Here is a 19,637-nt window from a genome sequence, read left to right on the forward strand (position 1 = left end):
CAGTTCCTCTGATAGTCTCTGCATCCTTGTCTCAGCAGCAAGAGCTTGTGCCTTCCTCTTCTTGTTATCTGTAAATATCCTCTCGACCATTGTGTTGCAAAACTAGCTTAGATTTTTTTCCGACTCCCGTTTCACTGTGCTCTTGATTCTTTCTGCCAATGCTTCTTGTTCAGCCCAGTCATCCCCGGTACTCTTGTTTCTTCATCCTGCCGTGTGTAGTGTACTCACCTAGTTGTAATCACCTAGTTGAGGTTGCAGGGGTCGAGTCCAAGCTCCTGGCCCCGCCTCTTCACTGGTCGCTACTAGGTCACTCTCCCTGAACCATGAGCTTTATCGTACCTCTGCTTAAAGCTATGTATGGATCCTGCCTCCACTACATCGCTTCCCAAACTATTCCACTTCTTGACTACTCTGTCACTGAAGAAATACTTCCTAAAATCCCTGTGTGTGTGTGTGTGTGTGTGTGTGTGTGTGTGTACTCACCTATTTATACTCACCTATTTGTGGTTGCAGGGGCCGATTCATAGCTCCTGGCCCTGCCTCTTCACTGGTCGTGTGTGTGTGTGTGTGTTGCAGGAGGGAGCAAGGGTACCAGTGTTATTTTAGATAATCTGGTTAACAGTTGTGGGTGTGTACATGTAAGTATGGGTGTAGTGTACCTACACACAGTTCCCACACATGCGCCTGTCCCAGCTACCCTGCCCTTACTAAAACCTCTTCCTTTAACCTCCTTAATAAATCCTATATACTCTATATCCGACAATCAGCTCTCGAGGGGTGAGTGGACCCTAACTTCCAGTGGAGCAGAAAGCCTGGTGCTAATTACCTGACGTTGCTACCCAACATGGGTGATTACCGCATACGTCTGGCAAAGTATGAACGTCTCGGCTCCTCTTCCTCGCTGGGAAGATATCGTACTGAACTGAGCTCCGTAAAATCTTAGTCTGTTATTTAATCACTCACTGTTACACCACACGTATATATAAATATATACCACACATCCCTCTATGTTTTCACTTTCCTGGCTGGGTGTTTGCACTTCTTTCCTTATATTGTGACACAGAACCTGCCTACCTACTAGCAACACTTCAGATGCCCGGGAATACCTACTGCCATTTTTCCACTATTTTTTTTGTATGTGTGTGTGTGTGTACTCACCTATTTGTACTCACCTATTTGTGGTTGCAGGGGTCGATTCACAGCTCCTGGCCCCCGCCTCTTCGCTGATTGCTACTAGGTCCTCTCTCTCCCTGCCCCATGAGCTCTATCATACCTCGCCTTAAAACTATGTATGGTTCCCGCCTCCACTACGTCACTTTCTAGGCTATTCCACGGCCTGACTACTCTATGACTGAACAAATACTTCCTAACATCCCTTTGATTCATCTGAGTCTTCAACTTCCAATTATGACCTCTTGTGTCGGTGTCCCTTCTCTAGAACATCCCGTCTTTGTCCACCTTGTCTATTCCGCGCAGTATTTTATATGTCGTTATCATGTCTCCCCTGACCCTCCTGTCCTCCAGTGTCGTCAGGCCGATTTCCCTCAACCTTTCTTCGTAGGACAATCCCCGTAGCTCTGGGACTAGTCTTGTTGCAAACCTTTGCACTTTCTCTAATTTCTTGACGTGCTTGACTAGGTGTGGATTCCAAACTGGTGCTGCATACTCCAGTATGGGCCTGACGTAAATGGTATACAGAGTCTTGAACGAATCCTTACTGAGGTATCGGAACGCTATCCGTAGGTTTGCCAGGCGCCCGTATGCTGCAGCAGTTATCTGATTGATGTGCGCCTCAGGAGATATGCTCGGTGTTATACTCACCCCCAGATCTTTTTCCTTGAGTGAGGTTTGCAGACTTTGGTCATCTAAACTATATTGTGTCTGCGGTCTTCTTTGCCCCTCCCCAATCTTCATTTGCATTTGGCAGGGTTAAACTCAAGGAGCCAGTTGCTGGACCAGGCTTGTAGCCTGTCCAGGTCTCTTTGTAGTCCTGCCTGATCCTCATCCGCTTTGATTCTTCTCATTAACTTCACATCATCTGAAAACAAGGACACTTCTGAGTCTATCCCTTCCGTTATGTCGTTCACATATACCAAGAACAGCACAGGTCCTAGGACTGACCCCTGTGGAACCCTGCTTGTCACAGGCGCCCACTCTGACACCTCGTCACGTACCATGACTCGTTGTTGCCTCCCTGTCAGGTATTCTCTGATCCATTGAAGTGCCTTTCCTGTTATGTGTGCCTGATCCTCTAGCTTTTGCAGTAACCTCTTGTGAGGAACTGTGTCGAAGGCCTTCTTGCAGTCCAAAAAAATGCAGTCGATCCACCCCTGTCTCTCTTGTCTTACTTCTGTCACCTTGTGTGTGTGTGTGTGTGTGTGTGTACTCACCTATTTGTACTCACCTATTTGTGGTTGCAGGGGTCGAGTCACAGCTCCTGGCCCCGCCTCTTCGCTGATTGCTACTAGGTCCTCTCTCTCCCTGCTCCATGAGCTCTATCATACCTCGCCTTAAAACTATGTATGGTTCCTGCCTCCACCACATCACTTTCTAGGCTATTCCATGGCCTGACTACTCTATGACTGAAGAAATACTTCCTAACATCCCTTTGATTCATCTGAGTCTTCAACTTCCAATTGTGTGTGTTTGTTTGTGTGTGTGTGTGTGTGTGTGTGGGTGGTGTGTGTGTGTGTGTGTGTGTGTGTGTGTGTGTGTGTGTGTGTGTGTGTGTGTGTGTGTGTGTGTGTGTGTTCAATCACAAATCCACGTGTGTTTACATACATCGATAGACATATATGAAAATTTCAAATCCAGTCAGCTTTGGACACGCCCAGTTTTTAATAACTTGGTGTCCAATTTACCTCATTGTGATCACACACTGCACTAAAACAAATAACAACAGTTAAAATAAAATCATGAATTCTCATCTAAAAAAACAATCTCGTTGCTCGATGCTCTGGCAAACCTTGTGATCTATGACTCACACGGGTTTGGTTAGCAAGAGTGGGAGAGGCGAGGTGAAGAGAAGATTATGAGGTGTTTCCGCTACTTCTGCTATACTGTCTTCAGGTGCAAACTTATCCAGCACCTGTAAAGCCGCCATGAATAGGAATCCCGCTACCAGAGTCCACATCTTAAGAAAGGGATCTTGTGGCTTGGCTCGCTCCCTCTCTAGCACCTCGCAGAAGGTCACGTAGAGGATGGTACCCGCTGAGAGCCCTTGCAGGACGGTAGGGACCAGGATACCAGCGGCTGTCGTGTTCGTTGTCATGGAGACTACCAGTGTCCCTACGAGACCACCAAGCGGTGATGCTAAGGAGAAAATAATCATTGATAGGAAGAACGACATGTAGGACGCTCTGGCTTCCAGCATTTCCATTCCCATGCAGAAGCCAATGATTAGTTTGTGGGAGGAGAGAGCAGCGAAGAGCAACCAAACGTCAGATGGCTTGAAGACGAGGCCCAGTGCCAGGCCCTCCATGATGCTATGGACGGAGAGTGCCACTACTACCACGATAGCCCGCATCAGAGACAAGTTATCATCCACAGACTCTCCCGTGTCTGCAGACTCCAGTGTGTTATTGACAGAATCCTTCTCGTCCGTCAGTTTCCTGAGACACCCATTTTCCGCATCGGCATCATCTGTGGAATAATTCTTCTGTTTATCGGACGTCTCTGTGTGGACGTTCATCTCGGTGTCCTTCGCTACAGGTAGATGAGAGTGGTGGTTGTGGCCTCGGTGGAGACAAGAGTGCATTACTATCTCCGTGACGTACATCAGGAAGAACCCGCAACAGACGATAAGCTCGGGGAGCGGGTAAGGTAACTCAGGGAAGAAGCCAGAGGAGACAGCTACCTGCAGGTAGTACCTGGTCTCAGGCAGCAGGTGCAGGAACACCGTGGCCATCAACACACCGCCACCGAAACACAGGCATCCGCTCATGAAAGTCTGCAAAAAATACAAGATTAATACACGTGTGGGTCATCCAGATGAGTAAGTGACAGAGGGTCGACCCTCCGCACAGTGATCACTCAGACTGTCCTGGTCATTCATAAATATTAAGAAGAGCCTGAATTCAAGTTAGATCAGAGTTAGGTTACGTAAACCAATTAGAATGTACATTTAAACACAAATAGGAAAATAAAAAAAATGGCAGCCGCAATACGTCTGGCAACGCGGTAGCCAAGCAGCGCTAGAAAACGTTCACATCTACACGCTTATGACGTATGTGTGTGTGTGGCTGTGTGGGTTATGGATTGCCCTTCCTAACGGAAATAAATCCAATTCATCATACTAGCTTAGTCTGCATAGTGTACATTATATGTGTCCATAATATCTGTCTGACCTCTAAACCAGTGGATAACTGTTGTTTTGCAGGTGTTAGGTATACACAACAAAACATGGAATATTCCTATGGGTCGTCTCACTCTGTTGTTATTCTCCCTCCTGTTACTCCTGTTACTCTTCCTGCTGTTACTCTTCCTCCTGTTACTCTTCCTCCTGTTACTCTCCCTGGTGTTACTCTCCCTTGTATTACTCTCGCTGGTATTACTCTCGCTGGTATTACTCTCCCTGGAGTTACTCTCCCTGGTATTACTTTCCCTGGTATTACTCTCGCTGGTATTACTCTCGCTGGTATTACTCTCCCTGGAGTTACTCTCCCTGGTATTACTCTCCCTGGTATTACTCTCCCTGGTGCTACTCTCCCTGGTGTTATTCTCCCTGGTATTACTCTCCCTGGTATTACTCTCCCTGGTATTACTCTCCCTGGTGTTACTCTCCCTGGTGTTACTCTTCCTCCTGTTACTTTTCCTCCTGTTACTCTCCTTGGTGTTACTCTCCCTAGTATTACTCTCCCTGGTGTTACTCTCCCTGGCGTTACTCTCTCTGGCGTTACTCTCCCTGGTGTTACTCTCCCTGGTATTACTCTCCCTGGTATTACTCTCCCTGGTATTATTCTTCCTGCTGTTACTCTCTCTGGTATTGCTCTCCCTGCCGTTACTCTCCCTGGTGTTACTCTCCCTGGTGTTACTCTAGCTGGTATTACTCTCCCTGGTATTACTCTCCCTGGTGTTACTCTCTCTGGTGTTACTCTCCCTGGTGTTACTCTCCCTGGTGTTACTCTCCCTGCTGTTACTCTCCCTGCTGTTACTCTCCCTGGTATTACTCTCCCTCCTGTTACTCTCCCTCCTGCTGCTCTCATTGCTGTTACTCTCCCTGGTATTACTCTCCTTGGTGTTACTCTCCCTGATGTTACTCTCCCTGGTATTACTCTCCCTGGTATTACTCTCCCTGGTGCTACCCTCCCTGGTATTACTCTCCCTGGTATTACTCTCCCTGGTGTCACTCTCCCTGGTATTACTCTCCCTGGTGTTACTCTCCCTGGTATTACTCTCCCTGGTATTACTCTCCCTGGTGTTACTCTTCCTCCTGTTACTCTCCCTGGTATTACTCTCCCTGGTGTTACTCTCCCTGGTGTTACTCTCCCTGGCATTACTCTCCCTGGTGTTGCTCTCCCTGGCATTACTCTCCCTGGTGTTGCTCTCCCTGGTGTTACTCTTTCTGGTGTTACTCATCCTCCTGGTACTCTCCCTGGTATTACTCTCCCTGGTGTTACTCTCCCTGGTGTTACTCTCCCTGGTGTTACTCTTTCTTCTGTTACTCTCCCTGGTATTACTCTCACTGGTGTTACTCTCCCTGGTGTTACTCTCCCTGGTATTACTCTCCCTGGTGTTACTCTCCCTGGTGTTACTCTCAATGGTGTTACTCTCCCTGGTGTTACTCTCCCTGGTGTTACTCTCCCTGGTATTACTCTCCCTGGTGCTACTCTCCCTGGTGTTACTCTCCCTGATATTACTCTCCCTGCTGTTAGTCTCCCTGGTGCTACTCTCCCAGGTATTACTCTCCCTGCTGTTACTATCCCTGGTGTTACTCTCCCTGGCGCTACTCTTCTTCCTGTTACTCTCCCTGGTATTACTCTCCCTGGTGTTACTCTCCCTGGTGTTACTCTCCCTGGTATTGCTCTCCCTGGTGTTACTCTCCCTGGTGTTACTCTTCGTCCTGTTACTCTCCCTGGTATTACTCTCCCTGGTGTTACTCTCCTTGGTGTTACTCTCCCTGGTATTACTCTCCCTGGTGTTACTCTCCTTGGTGTTACTCTCCCTGGTGTTACTCTCCCTGGTGTTGCTCTCCCTGGTATTACTCTCTCTGGTATTACTCTCCCTGGTGTTACTCTCCTTGGTGTTACTCTCCCTGGTATTACTCTCCCTGGTGTTACTCTCCCTGGTATTACTCTCCCTGGTGTTACTCTCCCTGGTGTTACTCTCCCTGGTGTTACTCTCCCTGGTGTTACTCTCCCTGGTGTTACTCTCCCTGGTGTTACTCTCCCTGGTGTTACTCTCCCTGGTGTTACTCTCCCTGGTGTTACTCTCCCTGGTGTTACTCTCCCTGGTGCTACTCTCCCTGGTGTTACTCTCCCTGGCGTTACTCTCCCTGGTGTTACTCTCCCTGGTGTTGCTCTCCCTGGTATTACTCTCTGGTATTACTCTCCCTGGTGATACTCTCCTTGGTGTTACTCTCCCTGGTATTACTCTCCCTGGTGTCACTCTCCCTGGTATTATTCTCCCCGCTGTTACTCTCCCTGGTGTTACTCTCCCTGGTGTTACTCTCCCTGTTGTTACTCTCCCTGGTGTTACTCTCCCTGGTGTTACTCTCCCTGGTATTACTCTCCCTGGTGTTACTCTCCCTGGTGTTACTCTCCCTGGTGTTACTCTCCCTTGTGTTACTCTCCCTGGTTTACCTGGAGTTTTACCTGGAGAGAGTTCCGGGGGTCAACGCCCCCGCGGCCCGGTCTGTGACCAGGCCTCCTGGTGGATCAGAGCCTGATCAACCAGGCTGTTGCTGCTGGCTGCACGCAAACCAACGTACGAGCCATAGCCCGGCTGGTCAGGAACCGACTTTAGGTGCTTGTCCAGTGCCAGCTTGAAGACTGCCAGGGGTCTGTTGGTAATCCCCCTTATGTATGCCGGGAGGCAGTTGAACAGTCTCGGGCCCCTGACACTTATTGTATGGTCTCTTAACGTGCTAGTGACACCCCTGCTTTTCATTGGGGGGATGGTGCATCGTCTGCCAAGTCTTTTGCTTTCGTAGTGAGTGATTTTCGTGTGCAAGTTCGGTACTAGTCCCTCTAGGATTTTCCAGGTGTATATAATCATGTATCTCTCCCGCCCGCGTTCCAGGGAATACAGGTTTAGCACCCTCAAGCGCTCCCTGGTGTTACTCTACCTGGTGTTACACTACCTGGTGTTACACTACCTGGTGTTATTCTACCTGGTGTTACTCTATCTGGTGTTACACTACCTGGTGTTACACTACCTGGTGTTACACTACCTGGTGTTACACTACCTGGTGTTACTCTACCTGGTGTTACATTACCTGGTGTTACTCTACCTGGTGTTACACTGTCTGGTGTTACTCTACCTAGTGTTACTCTCCCTGGTGTTACTCTCCCTGGTGTTACTCTCCTTGGCGTTACTCTCCCTGGTGTTACTCTCCCTGGTGTTACTCTCCCTGGTGTTACTCTCCTTGGTGTTATTCTCCCTGGTGTTACTCTGGTATTACTCTCCCTGCTGTTACTCTCCCTGGTATTACTCTCCCTGCTGTTACTCTCCCTGGTATTACTCTCCCTGGTATTACTCTTCCTGGTGTTACTCTCTCTGGTATTACTCTCCCTTCTGGGGTGACGACGGGTTTAGGAAGGGAGGAGCTACTGTGTTAATCTTATCATTTAATTTAACCTTGACGGGACTGATACACCTGACTCATGTGTTGCCACCTACAAGTGTTTGGAATGATTAGGAGTTCTGGATATGCTGTGCCTCAGTTTCATATTTGTTCGGTTTGATCAGGTGTTTATCGATGGGCACTGTGTATGTGTGTGTGTGTGTGCGTGCGTGTGTGTGTGTGTGTGCGTGTGTGTGTGTGTGTGTGTGTGTGTGTGTGTGTGTGTGTGTGTGTGTGTGTATGTGTGTGTGTGTGTGTGTGTGTGTGTGTGTGTGTGTGTGCGTGCGTGTGTGTGTGTGTGTGTATTCATCTATTTGTGGTTGCAGGTGTCGATTCATAGCTCCTGGCCCCTCGTGTGTGTGTGTGTGTGTGACATGTTTGGGTGTTAGCAAGTGTTTTTCCATCGAGCTGTGGAAGCTATATCTGCATGAGTTCAAGTCTTGTCCCTCTAGTATCAAATATTTATTAAATAATTGCACTATCGTGAATATAAAAACTGAACTCGATTACAGGGGTGGAAGTTCAACTTGTTATGTCAACACTTCAGATTCAAGACACGTGTTCAGCGTATTTTACTCCCTAATGTGGGAATTACTGTTGTTCTGGTGGTGAGAAATGTTACGTTTGACCTTAATGAATCTAGTGTAGTCGACGGGGGATTTAAGCTTCATTATCATTTAAAAACAAAATGTTTGATTCACTATTTCTTGAATAATCAGAATTGTTGGAAAATACTGTCTTACGGACGAGACAAGAGAATGCTGGCTTTACAGTCTTCAGGTCTGACTCCAGCTAGTGTGTGCCACCAATTATAAATTCCACTGTTATAACCCGAGAAATTGGTAAGTTGTTCTTCTGTCTAGATGTGAGGGGCTCTGAGAATTTTTCAACCAAACAGATGAAATCTCAGAAAGAATACCAAAATCTGTGTCGTGACGTACAGTTGCAGTCTGTTAAATTGACTAGCAGGAACACTACATTGTATATATTTATATATATATATATATATATATATATATATATATATATATATATATATATTTATATATATATATATATATATATATATATATATATATATATATATATATATATATATATATATATATATATATATATATATGCAATAAGATCACAGTAAACAAGTGATTTTAAAATATGCAAAACAACCACTGTGAAAGAGTAGTGAAATTCCTTTCGTGACTACTCACATTGTCATAGTTCTTGACAATGTGATTAGTCAAGAAAGGAATTTCACTACTCTTTCACAGTGGTTGTTTTGATGGGTAGGCTCCAGGATGTACATGTTTATAGAGGGGCAACTGATATATCGGATCATTATTTAGTTGTAGCTACAGTTAGAGTAAGAGGTAGATGGGAAAAGAGGAAGGTGTCAACAACAAGTAAGAGGGAGGTGAAAGTGTATAAACTAAGGGAGGAGGAAGTTCGGGCGAGATATAAGCGACTATTGGCAGAAAGGTGGGCTAGTGCAAAGATGAGTAGTGGGGGGGTTGAAGAGGGTTGGAATAGTTTTAAAAATGCAGTATTAGAATGTGGGGCAGAAGGTTGTGGTTATAGGAGGGTGGAGGCAGGACGAAAGAGGAGTGATTGGTGGAATGAAGTAAAGGGTGTGATAAAAGAGAAAAAGGTAGCTTATGAGAGGTTTTTACAAAGCAGAAGTGTTATAAGAAGAGCAGAGTATATGGAGAGTAAAAGAAAGGTGAAGAGAGTGGTGAGACAGTGCAAAAGGAGAGCAGATGAAAGAGTGGGAGAGGCACTGTCAAGAAATTTTAATGAAAATAAGAAAAAAATTTGGAGTGAGTTAAACAAGTTAAGAAAGCCTAGGGAAAGTATGGATTTGTCAGTTAAAAACAGAGTAGGGGAGTTAGTAGATGGGGAGAGGGAGGTATTAGGTAGATGGCGAGAATATTTCATGCACTGGCCAGGGAGGTATACCATCTTTTAGGAGTGAAGAAGAGCAGAATGTAAGTGTGATGGAGGTACGTGAGGCATTACGTAGAATGAAAGGGGGTAAAGCAGCTGGAACTGATGGGATTATGACAGAAATGTTAAAAACAGGGGTGGATATAGTGTTGGAGTGGTTGGTACTTTTGTTTAATAAATGTATGAAAGAGGGGAAGGTACCTAGGGATTGGCGGAGAGCATGTATAGTCCCTTTATAGAAAGGGAAAGGGGACAAAAGAGATTGTAAAAATTATAGAGGAATAAGTTTACTGAGTATACCAGGAAAAGTATACGGTAGAGTTATAATTGAAAGAATTAGAGGTAAGACAGAATGTAGGATTGCGGATGAGCAGGGAGGCTTCAGAGTGGGTAGGGGATGTGTAGATCAAGTGTTTACATTGAAGCATATATGTGAACAGAATTTAGATAAAGGTAGGGAAGTTTTTATTGCATTTATGGATTTAGAAAAGGCATATGATAGAGTGGATAGAGAAGCAATGTGGCAGATGTTGCAAGTATATGGAATAGGTGGTAAGTTACTAAATGCTGTAAAGAGTTTTTATGAGGATAGTGAGGCTCAGGTTAGGGTGTATAGAAGAGAGGGAGAATACTTCCCGGTAAAAGTAGGTCTTAGACAGGGATGTGTAATGTCCCCATGGTTGTTTAATATATTTATAGGTGGGGTTGTAAAAGAAGTAAATGGTAGGGTGTTCGGGAGAGGGGTGGGATTAAATTATGGGGAATCAAATTCAAAATGGGAATTGACACAGTTACTTTTTGCTGATGATAATGTGCTTATGGGAGATTCTAAAGAAAAATTGCAAAGGTTAGTGGATGAGTTTGAGAATGTGTGTAAAGGTAGAAAGTTGAAAGTGAACATAGAAAAGAGTAAGGTGATGAGGGTATCAAATGATTTAGATAAAGAAAAATTGGATATCAAATTGGGGAGGAGGAGTATGGAAGAAGTGAATGTTTTCAGATACTTGGGAGTTGACGTGTCGGCGGATGGATTTATGAAGGATGAGGTTAATCATAGAATTGATGAGGGAAAAAAGGTGAGTGGTGCGTTGAGGTATATGTGGAGTCAAAAAACGTTATCTATGGAGGCAAAGAAGGGAATGTATGAAAGTATAGTAGTACCAACACTCTTATATGGATGTGAAGCTTGGGTGGTAAATGCAGCAGCGAGGAGACGGTTGGAGGCAGTGGAGATGTCCTGTCTAAGGGCAATGTGTGGTGTAAATATTATGCAGAAAATTCGGAGTGTGGAAATTAGGAGGTGTGGAGTTAATAAAAGCATTAGTCAGAGGGCAGAAGAGGGGTTGTTGAGGTGGTATGGTCATTTAGAGAGAATGGATCAAAGTAGAATGACATGGAAAGCATATAAATCTATAGGGGAAGGAAGGAGGGGTAGGGGTCGTCCTCGAAAGGGTTGGAAAGAGGGGTAAAGGAGGTTTTGTGGGCTAGGGGCTTGGACTTCCAGCAAGCGTGCATGAGCGTATTAGATAGGAGTGAATGGAGGCGAATGATACTTGGGACCTGACGATCTGTTGGAGTGTGAGCAGGGTAATATTTAGTGAAGGGATTCAGGGAAACCGGTTATTTTCATATAGTCGGACTTGAGTCCTGGAAATGGGAAGTATAATGCCTGCACTTTAAAGGAGGGGTTTGGGATATTGGCAGTTTGGAGGGATATGTTGTGTATCTTTATACGTATATGCTTCTGAACTGTTGTATTCTGAGCACCTCTGCAAAAGCAGTGATAATGTGTGAGTGTGGTGAAAGTGTTGAATGATGATGAAAGTATTTTCTTTTTGGGGATTTTCTTTCTTTTTTGGGTCACCCTGCCTCGGTGGGAGACGGCCGACTTGTTGAAAAAAAAAAAAAAAAAAAAAAAAAAAAATATATATATATATATATATATATATATATATATATATATATATATATATATATATATATACATTATTGTGACCACGAACAAGTGGTATTGATCAATGCACTAGCCAAGGACTCGAACGCATGCTGCTTTGGCCTGCCTCATGGTGGGCGAAAACGCATGACGCCCTAATCCACTGGACCATATGATCCTTACAAGTAGGGCATCCAGCGGAACTGGATGTTGTACTCCCTACCCAAGGACACACGATGGTGTGGATGACTCTAAACTAACATCATTCTAGTCCATCTACAACATCCAGTTCCGCTGGATGCCCTACTTGTAAGGATCGTATGGTCCAGTGGATTAGAGCGTCATGCGTTTTCGCCCACCATGAGGCAGGCCAAAGCTGCATGGGTTCGAGTCCTTGGCTAGTGCAGTGTTGTTATTGATATATATATATATATATATATATATATATATATATATATATATATATATATATATATATATATATATATGTCGTGCCGAATAGGCAGAACTTGCGATCTTGGCTTAAATAGCAACGCTCATCTTGCCATATAGGACAAGTGAAAATTTGTGTATGCAATAATTTCGCCAAAATCATTCTGAACCTAACGAAAAAAATATATTTCACTGTGTTTGTTTAGTATTAAATTACTGTAAACAAATCTAAAATATATTTAGTTGGGTTAGGCTAAAATAAATTGCGCTTGTTATAATAAGGTTAGGTAAGTTTTCTAAATTCCTTTTGGTGCAAATTTATAAATTTTTACATCAATATTAATGAAAAAATATATCTTTAAACGTATAAGAGAAAATTTTAGAAAGGATTTAATTTTAAATGAGTTCTTGCTAATTGACCAGTTTTACATATTCGGCACGACATATATATGTATATGTATATGTATATATATATATATTATATATATATATATATATATATATATATATATACATAGAGAGAGAGAGAGAGAGAGAGAGAGAGAGAGAGAGAGAGAGAGAGAGAGAGAGAGAGAGAGAGAGAGAGAGAGAGAGAGAGAGAGAGAGAGAGAGAGAGAGAGAGAGAGAGAGAGAGAGAGAGAGAAATGTAAATTTTCAGAAACATTATTTTAAGTTATTATATTAACGTTAGTAAGCCTGGAGGTATCAGTACAACATCAACATGCAACATGAAAGAGGTGGAAGGGTAAGCCAGCGGAAGGTCTGTCAGATGACCAATGGCTCCAGACTAAGACCCGCATTTCCTGCCAAACTTTACCTAACCCACTGGCATGCCCAAGAAGATAAGGGATTAGATACTGGTGTGCAAAACGTCTATTGTACCCTGGGGTACAATAGGAATTAATTATTAACCTTATCTTTAGGCCACAGATCTGCCATTTAGCTTATATGTTGATGGTAACTAGTCACCACCAGCACGAGGGGTTATATCCCAGGGAGGTATTTATTGTTTTGCGTGTGTGTATTCACCTAATTGTACTCACCAAATTGTGGTTGCAGGGATAGATTCATAGCTCCTGGTTCCGTATCTTCACTGGTTGCTACTAGGTCCTCTCTCTCCCTGCTCTATGAGTTTTATCATGCCTCATCTTAAAACTATGCATGGATCCTGCCTCCGCTACATCACTTTCCAGTCTATTCTATTTCCTGACAACTCTATGGCTGAAGAAATACTTCCTAACATCCTTCTGTGTGTGTGTGTGTGTGTGTGTGTGTGTGTGTGTGTGTGTGTGTGTGTGTGTGTGTGTGTTTATTCAAGCTTATGGAAGAAATCACAACAAAACGCATGATTGTAAATATGAAAAAAAATACAACAGTGAAAATAGGAAATAAAACCTGACCGCTGTAATGTACTTACACATATCTTGAGAAATTTCCTTATTCGAGCATATGTTTTCACTGTCCAGGTATTTTTACTGAATGATCATTGACAACACCACGTGTGTTCAGTGTGACCAGATGCGAGTTGATGGGTTATGATAATGTTATCTATTGATGTGGCCTTGAGAGGAGAGACTTCCACCTGTTGCTTCACATCACGGTCCCCGTCAACCTCTTGTCGTCCATCTTATCACCACTTCGAACCCCGTACCGGCTTGCAAGATGTTGGAACCCTATCCGTTCCCTAGAGTTCATGAAGGTTTTACCTCCAAGATGGGAAAGTTTATGGAATCAATAATTGCCGAGGCAATTCGTAGCCATCTTGAAAGGTATAAATTGATAAATGAATCTCAACACGGTTTTACAAAGGGGCGTTCCTGTCTTACGAATTTACTAACTTCCTTCACTAAGGTATTTTGTGGAGGTAGATCATGGTAATGAATATGATATTGCGTATATGAACTTCAGTAAGGCTTTCGATAAAGTTCCACATCAGAGGCTGTTGAGGAAATTTAAGGCACACGGAATAGGAGGAGAAATTTTTTCCTTGGTAGAGGCATGGTTGACAAATAGGCAGCAGAGAGTTTGCATAAATGGAGATAAATCAAAATGGGGGCACGTGACAAGGGGTATTCCACATGGGTCAGTGTTGGGCCCCTTGTTGTTCACAATTTACATAAACGATATAGATGAGGGAATAAATAGCGACATAAGCAAATTTGTTGATGACATCAAAATAGGGCGTCCAGTTCATTCTAATGAGGACATTAGAGCACTCCAGGAAGATTTTAATAGACTGATGCAATGGTCGAAGAAGTGGCAGATGCAGTTTAATAACGACAAATGCAAAGTTCTAAATGTTGAACAGGAAAATAACCATGCCACATATATACTAAATAATGTAGATCTTGATATTACTGATTGCGAAAAGGATTTAGGAGTTCTGGTTAGCAATAATCTGAAACCAAGACAACAGTGCGTATGTGTTCGCAATAAAGCTAACAGAATCTTTGGCTTCATATATAGAAGTATAAATAACAGGAGTCCTCAGGTCGTTCTTCAACTCTATATATCTTTGGTTAGGCCTCATTTACATTATGGTGCACAGTTCTGGTCACCGTATTACAGAATGGATATAAATGCTCTGGAAAACGTACAGAGGAGGATGACAAAGTTGATCCCATGTATCAGAAATCTTCCCTATGAGGATAGACTGAGGGCTCTGAATCTGCACTCTCTCGAAAGGCATAGAATTAGGGAATATATGATAGAGATGTATAAATGGAAAACAGGAATAAATAAAGGGAATGCAAATAGCCTGCTAAAAATATCTAGCCAAGACAGGACTCGCAGCAATGGTTTCAAGTTGGAAAAATTCAGATTCAAGAAGGATATAGGAAAGCACTGGTTTGTTAATAGAGTTGTGGATGAATGGAACAAACTCCCGAGTACCGTCATAGAAGCTAAAACGTTGTGCAGTTTCAAAAATAGGTTAGATAAATACATGAGTGGGTGTGGGTATGTGTGAGTTGGACCTGACTAGCTTGTGCTGCTAGGTCAGATGCCATGCTCCTTTCTTAAGTGAATGTGACCTAGACCTAACTAGGTTGGGTCAGTGACATAAGCCGGTAGGTGACTTGGACCTGCCTCGCATGGGCCAGTAGGCCTGCTGCAGTGTTCCTTATTTCTTATGTTCTTATATCGTCTATCTCCTAGTGAATCCCGAGGTGCTGTAACAAGAGTATGCAGACCGTCACTATCTGGAGGAATATAATCTATTAGAAATATGATAAAGGCTGTTGATGATTTTGAGCGTTGTTATGAAGGCTGAAAGTCACTTAGTAAGGTCACTTAGCAAGGTCACTTCTTAACTTTAAGGAGGAAATTCTTCACTGTTGTTGGTGACATCTATACTGAACGACTTATAACCGCTATCAAACTTCATTATCTCTGCATTTATCACACTGGTTTGCCAATTTTCATTGGTATCGAATACCTCCTGGGTCACGTTGTAGCACAGGCCTCCTGGGCTCGCTTAGAATACCTATTATGTGTAATTTCAGCCTTAACGTAGTCGTTGTTACGCGATGTTTCCCACACCGGCCCAATTAACCAGGTAATGGAACAACATGAACCCAGACAAAGTAATGGACACTCTGGTACGTTGTTGAGTGGTAATATTTTGTCTAGTTCTTTCCATTGTGTCTCTGGATGATGAAGGAACTGAAGAATCATGAAGGGCTCTTGAGTCAAGGAATTTTAGCCTATACAGTGGACCCCCGCATAACGATTACCTCCGAATGTGACTAATTATGTAAGTGTATTTATGTAAGTGCGTTTGTACGTGTATGTCTTGGGGTCTGAAATGGACTAATCTACTTCACAATATTTCTTATGGGAACAAATTCGGTCAGTACTGGCACCGGAACATACTTCTGGAGTGAAAAAATATCGTTAACCGGGGGTCCACTATAATTGTTCCCTATCCTTGGGTCAAACCTGATTACCTTCTTTTCCCATGGTGCTGTATGATCCCTGGGAACCATACAGCAACAGCATCAACTAATAGTAATGAGAAGGGAGAGCTGTTACCTGTGTACTGGAGAGCCGCATGCGGCCCAGCACCAGCCTGCGGATGAGCAGAGGCAGTAGAGAGACAGCAAGCGTTGTGGCTGTCATGGTCACCAGAACCACTGCCTTCGTCTCAGCTAGACTCAGCATCTTGCTGCTTTGCTGTTTTAACTGTGGCACTTACTGCTGCTGCAGCAGTTGCTGCTGTTATTGGTAGCTGTTCAACCCTGCTGCTGCTGCTTTACCTGCTGCTGCTAGGGACAAAAATAAAAATGAATGGCGTATAGGCTTATACAAGCTTGTCATAAACCTTATATGTCTTCGTAGTCATCATTGAGAATTCCCAAAACATATACAAGGAGTATAAATATTTATGGTCCACTAATTGTGATTCAAAATAAGGCTTAGCTTGAATTAAATAGTCCAGCTCTGTGAGTGAAATATTATAGACAAATTGTTACTGGGGAGAGGCATAAAAAGCTAGAGGCCTTTCGCATACAATAATCTTTTATCAGGAGCTTTATGGGGAAGTGGAGCCCTGTTAGACGAAAAGTCAGAATTTAATGTTAAATTTGAAGACAATAGTCCATTGCCCTTTTAAGAGTTTGTGATTGTTGAAAAGGAAGACAAGAAAACGAGGAATTGTAATTGAAAATTAGATGTTTACTAATGTTTGTATCCGTGTGTTCTGTTGTTCGTCACGTCATGGCAGAGTTATTTATTAAGTGTTCTGTTCCATGTTCTTGACTGCCCTGCAGAGTTATCTGTTCAGTGTTCTGTTCCATGTTCTTGACTGCCCTGCAGAGTTGTCTGTTCAGTGTTCTGTTCCATGTTCTTGACTGCCCTGCAGAGTTGTCTGTTCAGTGTTCTGTTCCATGTTCTTGACTGCCCTGCAGAGTTGTCTGTTCAGTGTTCTGTTCCATGTTCTTGACTGCCCTGCAGACTTGTCTGTTCAGTGTTCTGTTCCATGTTCTTGACTGTCCTGCAGAGTTGTCTGTTCAGTGTTCTGTTCCATGTTCTTGACTGCCCTGCAGAGTTGTCTGTTCAGTGTTCTGTTCCATGTTCTTGACTGCCCTGCAGAGTTGTCTGTTCAGTGTTCTGTTCCATGTTCTTGACTGTCCTGCAGAGTTGTCTGTTCAGTGTTCTGTTCCATGTTCTTGACTGCCCTGCAGAGTTGTCTGTTCAGTGTTCTGTTCCATGTTCTTGACTGCCCTGCAGAGGTGTCTGTTCAGTGTTCTGTTCCATGTTCTTGACTGCCCCTGCCCTGCAGAGGTGTCTGTTCAGTGTTTCTGTTCCATGTTCTTGACTGCCCTGCAGAGGTATCTGTTCAGTGTTCTGTTCCATGTTCTTGACTGCCCTGCAGAGGTGTCTGTTCAGTGTTCTGTTTCATGTTCTTGACTGCCCTGCAGAGTTGTCTGTTCAGTGTTCTGTTCCATGTTCTTGACTGCCCTGCAGAGGTGTCTTTTCAGTGTTCTGTTCCATGTTCTTGACTGCCCTGCAGAGTTGTCTGTTCAGTGTTTCTGTTCCATGTCTTGACTGCCCTGCAGAGTTGTCTGTTCAGTGTTCTGTTTCATGTTCTTGACTGTCCTGCAGAGTTGTCTGTTCAGTGTTCTGTTCCATGTTCTTGACTTCCCTGCAGAGTTGTCTGTACAGTGTTCTGTTCCATGTTCTTGACTGTCCCTGCAGAGTTGTCTGTTCAGTGTTCTGTTCCATGTTCTTGACTGCCCTGCAGAGGTGTCTGTTCAGTGTTCTGTTCCATGTTCTTGACTGCCCTGCAGAGGTATCTGTTCAGTGTTCTGTTCCATGTTCTTGACTTCCCTGCAGAGTTGTCTGTTCAGTGTTCTGTTCCATGTTCTTGACTGCCCTGCAGAGTTATCTGTTCAGTGTTCTGTTCCATGTTCTTGACTGTCCTGCAGAGTTGTCTGTTCAGTGTTCTGTTCCATGTTCTTGACTGCCCTGCAGAGTTGTCTGTTCAGTGTTCTGTTCCATGTTCTTGACTGCCCTGCAGAGTTATCTGTTCAGTGTTCTCCATGTTCTTGACACCTCCAAGTGATACTCTCCCACCATAGACAACGAAGGAATGTGGATACATCAAACATCCAGTGACCTAACATGTCGCAAAACATCCAGTGACCTAACATGTCGCAAAACATCCAGTGACCTAACATGTCGCAAAACATCCAGTGACCTAACATGTCGCAAAACATCCAGTGACCTAACATGTCGCAAAACATCCAGTGACCTAACATGTCGCAAAACATTTCATTGATAAATCTCTGAAAAAGAAAACTAATAGGCACATATTCTACTAGTCTCCCTCCCACGTAAAAATAATACAAGAGAATATACCAGAGCATATATCCCACTCAACGATCTATTATTCTGAACGTCTCACCTGAATTTCCCCAAAATTCCAACTGTTTTGAAAAGAAATATAACGCCACTAGTCAGTGTAAGGATCTAGAATTTACAAAATATATATTCATAAAAAATTTCGCGACTTTTTTTAAATAAACGAGTATGGAAGATGCAGCCTATGAGAGTGAAGTTTTGTATAGTGTAGATCTGAAAAACTTGATTTAATTAGTCGAATGTTTAAAATGACTTAGTTTCTATTGACTGTTATATGTGTATATGTGATTAGGAGGGGTGTTAAGGGGTGTGGCAAGACAGTGATAGAGTGAATGATGGTGAAAGTTTTTCTTTTTCGGGCCACCCTTGCTATTTTTGATATATGTGAACGACATGATGGAAGGAATAGACTCTGAAGTGTCCCTGTTCGCAGATGACGTGAAGCTGATGAGAAGAATTAAATCGGACGAGGATGAGGCAGGACTGCAAAGAGACCTGGAGAGGCTGGACATGTGGTCCAGCAACTGGCTTCTCGAATTCAATCCAGCCAAATGCAAAGTCATGAAGATTGGGGAGGGGCAAAGAAGACCGCAGACAGAGTATAGGCTAGGTGGACAAAGACTACAGACCTCACTCAGGGAGAAAGACCTTGGGGTGACCATAACACCGAGCACATCACCGGAGGCACACATCAACCAAATAACCGCTGCAGCATACGGGCGCCTGGCAAACCTGAGAATAGCGTTCCGATACCTTAATAAGGAATCGTTCAAGACACTGTACACTGTGTATGTTAGGCCCATACTGGAGTATGCAGCACCAGTCTGGAACCCACACCTGGTCAAGCACGTCAAGAAGTTAGAGAAAGTACAAAGGTTTGCAACAAGGCTAGTCCCAGAGCTCAAGGGAATGTCATACGAGGAAAGGTTAAGGGAAATCGGACTGACGACACTGGAGGACAGAAGGGTCAGGGGAGACATGATAACGACATACAAGATACTGCGGGGAATAGACAAGGTAGACAGAGATAGGATGTTCCAGAGAGGGGACACAGGGACAAGGGGTCACAACTGGAAGCTGAAGACTCAGACGAGTCACAGGGACGTTAGGAAGTATTTCTTCAGTCATAGAGTTGTCAGCAAGTGGAATAGCCTAGCAAGTGAAGTAGTGGAGGCAGGAACC

At 43.8% G+C, this 19,637-nt stretch overlaps 1 protein-coding gene across 5 annotated transcripts in view; it reads right to left on the minus strand.

Annotated features, from left to right (window-relative positions):
- LOC128697744 (zinc transporter ZIP1) overlaps positions 1–19,637 on the minus strand; it is a 28,638-nt gene that overhangs the window by 5,299 nt on the left and 3,702 nt on the right. For 2 of the 5 annotated variants that reach the window (XM_070099696.1, XM_070099697.1), the window contains exons 2-3: positions 16,125–16,354; positions 1–3,949 (exon numbers count right to left, since the gene is read on the minus strand). The exon at positions 1–3,949 is cut by the window's left edge and continues 5,299 nt beyond it. In XM_070099696.1, coding sequence (XP_069955797.1) covers positions 2,981–3,949; positions 16,125–16,253 — 1,098 coding nt within the window. In that variant the 5' untranslated portion in view covers positions 16,254–16,354 and the 3' untranslated portion in view covers positions 1–2,980. Of the gene's footprint in view, positions 3,950–16,124; positions 16,358–19,637 lie in introns of all 5 variants that reach the window. The other 3 variants (XM_070099695.1, XM_070099698.1, XR_011393939.1) reach the window with 2 other exon arrangements.

The sequence above is a fragment of the Cherax quadricarinatus genome, chromosome 68 (genome assembly GCF_038502225.1).
Source record: "Cherax quadricarinatus isolate ZL_2023a chromosome 68, ASM3850222v1, whole genome shotgun sequence".
NCBI lineage: Eukaryota > Metazoa > Arthropoda > Malacostraca > Decapoda > Parastacidae > Cherax > Cherax quadricarinatus.